The sequence below is a fragment of the Corvus brachyrhynchos genome, unplaced genomic scaffold (genome assembly GCF_000691975.1).
Source record: "Corvus brachyrhynchos isolate BGI_N302 unplaced genomic scaffold, ASM69197v1 scaffold116, whole genome shotgun sequence".
Taxonomy (NCBI): domain Eukaryota; kingdom Metazoa; phylum Chordata; class Aves; order Passeriformes; family Corvidae; genus Corvus; species Corvus brachyrhynchos.
In genome coordinates, this window is record NW_008240221.1 from 10,422,695 (window position 1) to 10,428,639 (window position 5,945).

The 5,945-nt window shown below is 40.8% G+C and overlaps 1 protein-coding gene across 1 annotated transcript in view; it reads right to left on the bottom strand.

The window, feature by feature from the left end:
• Nucleotides 1-452: 452 nt before the first annotated feature.
• The window catches only part of HS1BP3 (HCLS1 binding protein 3), a 52,199-nt gene continuing 46,706 nt past the window's right edge, over nt 453-5,945 (bottom strand). The window contains exon 7 of the mRNA XM_017745043.1: nt 453-2,194. Within this exon, the coding sequence (XP_017600532.1) occupies nt 1,966-2,194 (229 nt within the window). The 3' untranslated portion in view covers nt 453-1,965. The remainder of the gene's footprint in view (nt 2,195-5,945) is intronic.

Consider the following 5,945-nt stretch of genomic DNA (forward strand, 5'->3'; position numbering starts at 1 on the left):
GCTGTAGTCCAAAAATAGAGAAATGCAAGCAGTGTCTCCAAACAGGGCTGAGTAAAATAGAGATGCTGCTCCCTGAGCCCTCAGTTAAATATACAGTGGTTGTTCATGACAGCAGGGAGTGCAACAGGAAGGCTGCCCTGAATTAATTTCTCCTGCCTCTATTCCCTGCCTGCTCCTGGGCAAGGCATTTATCTCCTCACTGCTTATTCCCCTTTTGCAGGATGGGATAAACAAGACTCCTAATTGCACCAGGACACTGTGGGGACAGGACCAGGTAGTACCTCTGGTTCTCCCTTTAGCTGCTCTCAAAGGAAATGTGAGCACAGCTACATTTTTGGTTTCATACTTATTTACATTTTAACACCATGTAACACTCCTCATGGGCGGAATGGAATTGATTCTTTGCTGCCAATGTACAACCTAGAGAACAACAGTAATAACAGTAACACCTGTGGGTTAGCAAAATGTTTTATTATAGTAAAACATACCATATACAGAGGAGAACCAATGATTGTATTTTATCTGTCCCATCAAAGCAAAATACCTTTATAATATTTTCCATTGGCTTAAAAAGGAAATGCTAATAGAAATAATTTCATTATTAAAATATATATAATGCTTTCTATTTAATTTGTTCTGTGTTAGACAGGCAAATATTGGGATGATGATATGGCTGAAATATATTAAAATTTTCCCTCTGGGGAGCTTGTCTTCTTCATCTCTGGCTAGACCACACATGGAATGAATTCAGGAATCTCTTTCTGCATGACAGCAGGTATCAACTCACATTAGGTGTAAATTCAGTATCTTCAATCAGAGTGTCTTGGATGCCTATTTTATCATGTTTTTCTTTTCCCGCATATTAAAATTTCTCCAGTATATTTTTTTTCCTATTTTTTTCCTCTAGATAATGCCAAGTTTGACCTCCCTTGTTTTAGCCATTGCATGGTAAAGAACAGACCACTCTCTTACCACACAAACTCATTTTAGCTTAGTGGAACTAATCACAATGGCTGGTTCTTAAAATTTTTGGAGAAGTGAAGGAATAGGAGAGAAAGAGTGAGTCCAGAGAGCAATTCAGAGTTCCTCCATTAACACACCTGCACTGAATCACCTCCTGAAGAAATCTCTCTCTCTACTAATTACAGCGGAAGCCCAGGAAGACTTGGCTAGAAAAAATCAGGTCTTGTGGATCTGGGGTTCACAGGAGTCCTAAAGAATCCAAACCTCCTACGCACTGCAACCTCCATCTATGTCTGGAGAGTGTTCTTAGCCACCCTCAGTCATCTGCTATTCTCCCCAGGAGTCAGAGATGCACAGTGTGGTCTCTGCAGGCCTGAAGTTCTCCTACAAGTTGGCATTTGTGCAGTTGAGGCACAACAATTAAGGCAGCAGATTGTCAGGCTTAGCTGGGATTTCAGTGTTCCACTGAAAGACAGAGGAACTGTTAAATTATATTTAGCAGTTCCTGTTAAAATGTACCGAAATACCAGTCAGGGCGGAAAAGGCTGCTACAAAAACGCACTGGATGAAAGGAAAATGGCCTTTCCGTTGAGCTGAAATACACTATCTAAAAATGACAGGAACAGCATCCTATCCTGCCTCAGACCATTTGTTGGACATCATTCACAGCTGCCATGTGTACAACATCCTCACCATTTTCAATCAACTGGCCAAAACTGTACTATGTTGATACTAAAATAGCAGTAGATGATCTGTAGTGCTACATCCCTGTCCACATTCCCTGTAAAACCCTGAAAATCTAAGGCAACATTATATCACAGCTGCACTGTTTTGAAAATGTCAAACAGAGGTTCTGCTACTCAGGCTTGCTGCTCTCTCTATCCTGGTACAGAAATGAGCACTGTGACAGTAGGAACACCTGGTCAGTTCTTGCTGCCATCACTTGAGCTCACTGGGAGTTGGGGCCAAGAAGGCATCATCACATTTTAAAAATACATATGTTCAAAAAAGACTGGTATCCTGGTTGTTGATAGATTCATTTTCCTGGATATACTGGAGAATGTCCACTTCATTCATTGTCTGAATCCTGTTTTCCTTTTGCTTTGCCAGTGAAGGTGAATTAGTGCTCCTGGGGGCAACTGCTGGCTTCTGAGGCAGTGGTGGTTTTGGTGGGACCTTAGGTTTTGGTTTGGAGGTAACCTCTAAGAGTTTCTCAAAACTATCTTCAACTCTGGAATGGAAAGAAAACATCAGTAACATCATGGGAATTTGTGAATTGCTTTTTGTTTTGTAAGAAAATGCAATCTTTCAAAACAAAACCTTCTGTAGGAAAAGGATCTACTCTGATGAATTTCTCTCTCTGTAGAAGTTTCTGTAAGAACCATCTTTTTTATAATGTGGCTTTTCAATTCACTATACAAGTTAATTTTACACCATGTTTTCAAATGTCTAAAATAAAGGCAAATTGCAATTACTAAAACCACCAAACTTTATTTTAGTTTGGGAAACAAATGGTTTGTTTTGTGACAGGATGGTTTGCTTCCCCATAAATTTTCATGAGAAAGTAAAATTTTCCACATTCAGCTCTGTTTCTTCTTCATCCCCATCACCCAAAACTGAGATTAAACATCCCCATGCTCAATCATGAGAAACTGGAAACACTAATGGATTTTAAAATTCTATGTTCACATTTGGTTCTGGCAAACTGAAGAAGTTTTGCAATCTGTGACCATATACAACAACTCTTTTTGGTGATAATTTCCCTCTGATTCCTACTGAAATAACCCAGAACACCTCAAACAGTTCAGGTATTTTCCACTTGCCTTGTTTGACCTTATCAGAGATGTAGCATGCTGTGTATGCCCAACTCTGTTCCCACATGAGCTGTTGAAATCTTTTAAGAGAGCCCTTATCATAGATTATCTTGTGACTCCAAGAGCTGTGTGCCTTTGGAAAGTCAAAATGTGGAGGAAAGAAAAAGAAAGATCCTCTCCAGTGGCTCCACTCACTGGAACAGCATAAGGTACAGGAGTCTAAGGAAGATGCCTTTTTAGTTCCTCCTTCTCCATGACCTGTAGGGAGGCCATCCCTGGAACATGAATGAATCATTTCATGTCATGTATTTTTTGGTTCTTCCACTCATTTGCCTTTTGTAGTTAGAATCATGGGATCATAGAATATCCTGAGCTGGAGGGGATCCATCAGGGTCATCAAGTCCAACTCCTGGCCCTGTACAGGACATCCCAAGAGTCACACCATGTGCCTGAGAGCATTGTTCAAAAGCTTCTTGAGCTCCATCAGGTTTGGTGCTGTTACCACTGCCCTGGGGGCCTGTACAGTGCCCAACCACCCTCTGGGTGAAAAACCTTTTCCTGATATCCAGTTTATAACTTCCTCACTGCCAGGCAATGAGGCATCTTGGGGGATTACCCAGACTCCTGTGAAACCACTGGGATAATTTGTTTCCTGAATGAGACAGTGATTCCTCCCTTTCTCTCTTTGTTCACCAGTACCAGTAGCCTTAGGAAAGATACTGTAAATGCCTCTACCAGGCAGCAGTACAACTGGTGGGGCTTTCTGCAGACAGTTAAAAGTAAAGCTGAGCTTTTCCATAATTTGGGAAGCAACTGATAAGGCAACTGTCCCAGACCACAGGGAACATGATCAATTGAAGAACCAACCTCTCTGAGACACTTTATTCCTCCATCCATAGTAAATATTGTTTGAATGTTAAAACCATAGGTACTTCAAGATTTACAGCTCCCTCAAACTAAGGATCCCACTATTACTAAGATAAATTGCATGATTTCAAGGGTTTCTTTTTTGTGTTCACCCTCATTAAAAGCTGTGAGGAACTCACTACTGTACTGCCCAGGCTGAGACAAACTACACCCACCATGAACCGGCCATTAAGTCAATAAGGATTAGCCTAAATTTTCTGGTGTACAGGCAGTCGGAACCCTTTAAGGTAAAACCATTCCTGAACTCAGACAGATCTTCTTGTGACTCCCAAAGAGAATCTAAAAAGAATCATTTTTAACCAAGGCTACTTTTGTAAAATCAATAGCATGAACACTGATATCTAAAACAAGGGAACACCTGAACAGACCAACTGATGGGCAGAGCCATTCCCGGAGTTCTGCACCTTGAACTCTACCTGTGGTATTCCAGCAGGCAGCGCCTCAGATTTCATCCTCCAAGTAACTCTGGAGATTATATCCTCTTTTATTTAGATCAGATTTCTGATGTCTTTTATTTTCCATGATTCCTTGTGGGTGACATATCCTACTTACAAAACACGCTCAATATATTTCTGAATTCCTCATCTACAAAGAAATTAATTTCATTTAAGCCCAGGCCTTCCTGTTTGTTGTGAACTCTGATATCCAAGAGATATCACACCTCTGATCACATTGCCAAGACATGTTCTTGTTCTCTTTGCTGTGCAAAAAACAAAACTTGTTAGGGCTGGTATTTCTGAAGCCTCCCTTCTTGGCATAAACAAACAAGTGAATGAATCAGTGTCCATGTCATAAAGTTTTGGTCTTAAATAACAGAAAACATAATAACCAGAGGAACAATACACAATATACACAGAGACCATATGGAGGAAGCAGGATTTTGAACTGGGTGCCCCAGAAAGGGGAGCAGTAAATCCAGCTCACTAACCTGGTATGATGGTACAACTTCCCAAATTCTCTACTCCAGCTTCTGTGCTAATCACAGCAACAAAACCACTCAGCACAGCCAAAAAAATACCCCCAAAAGATCCAGTCCAGTAGGTTGTGGGGGTCTTTAGGGGATGGGGGTTTGGTATTCTGCTTTTAAGCCAAAGATTCTGCAGGAGAAAGTCTGGAAGCTGATGATGTAATTTTCTATTTCTGTCCTGGATTTTTTCAAGACCTTGGTTAGACAGAATTCTCTTAGAGAGAACATAGCAGATAATATGTGGTCTTTGTCTCAAAACCTGCTTTTCAGGGCTGCAGTGCTAGGCAAGCTGTTTGATCCACTGCTGTTTGATCATGTGACACACAACCGTCTTTGCAAAACTAAAGAGGTAAAATGCAAAATGCCTCAGGCAGAGATAGAAACAAGGACTTCTATTTCTTGAAAGCAAAGGAATTGTTACAGTGCATAACTACCACCATATTTAACTCCAGGCCAGGAGGAAAAAGAAAAAATCAAGCAACTATTCTGAAACAAGATTAAAGGAAGAACCTTCCCACCCCATCTTTTTATAGACAATCAGGCAGAGAATCCATGTAATTAATCATTCTTTAATTAGTCTTTCTTTTTCTGTAAAAGAAAAGCAGCACCTCACTGTTTAAAATTCCTGCCATATTGTTGTGCTGATTCACAGACTATTGGTGGAAATTCTCTCTGACACAGAAAGCAATCAAAGCCCTTCCTGAAGAAAGGCTGTCACAAAGCCTTTCATGACTGCTGGCATGTGGACATCCAGTCAGTAAACGAGTTCTGACTTGGAGGCAGATGCAGCTGCCACAAGAACATCAACATTTTAGATGCCACTTCTCTGAACTTTGTCCCATCTCTCTGGACCAGATCTTTGGGACAGGAATGACTGTATGTACAACGTGATGGGGACAGTGACCTCTGCTTGCTGGGAATGCTTTAGTGATGAGAATCTGTAATGAAAGCAAGAGACAAAGACTCCCATAATTTGCTAAAGTATCCAAAAGGCTCGTGCTAGAAGCTCAGTTATGCAACTAACTGCAGTTCTTGCAGAACAGACTTTCATCTTACTAACTTTATTTTGTCTGGTGTTAATTCCAAGTACGAGAGATACCTTAGTGAAGCCTTGGAGAATGCTGTTATATCACATCTACAATTTAGGAAAAGACTTGTGCCCAAAAATAGGCAGGAGACTTCAAAGTATCTGTTGTTGCCTATCATGTCTGCTGTAGTCAGGAGAGACAGTGTGATGTCCATCAAGGCCCATGGACAGATACAGGCTGGAGTTA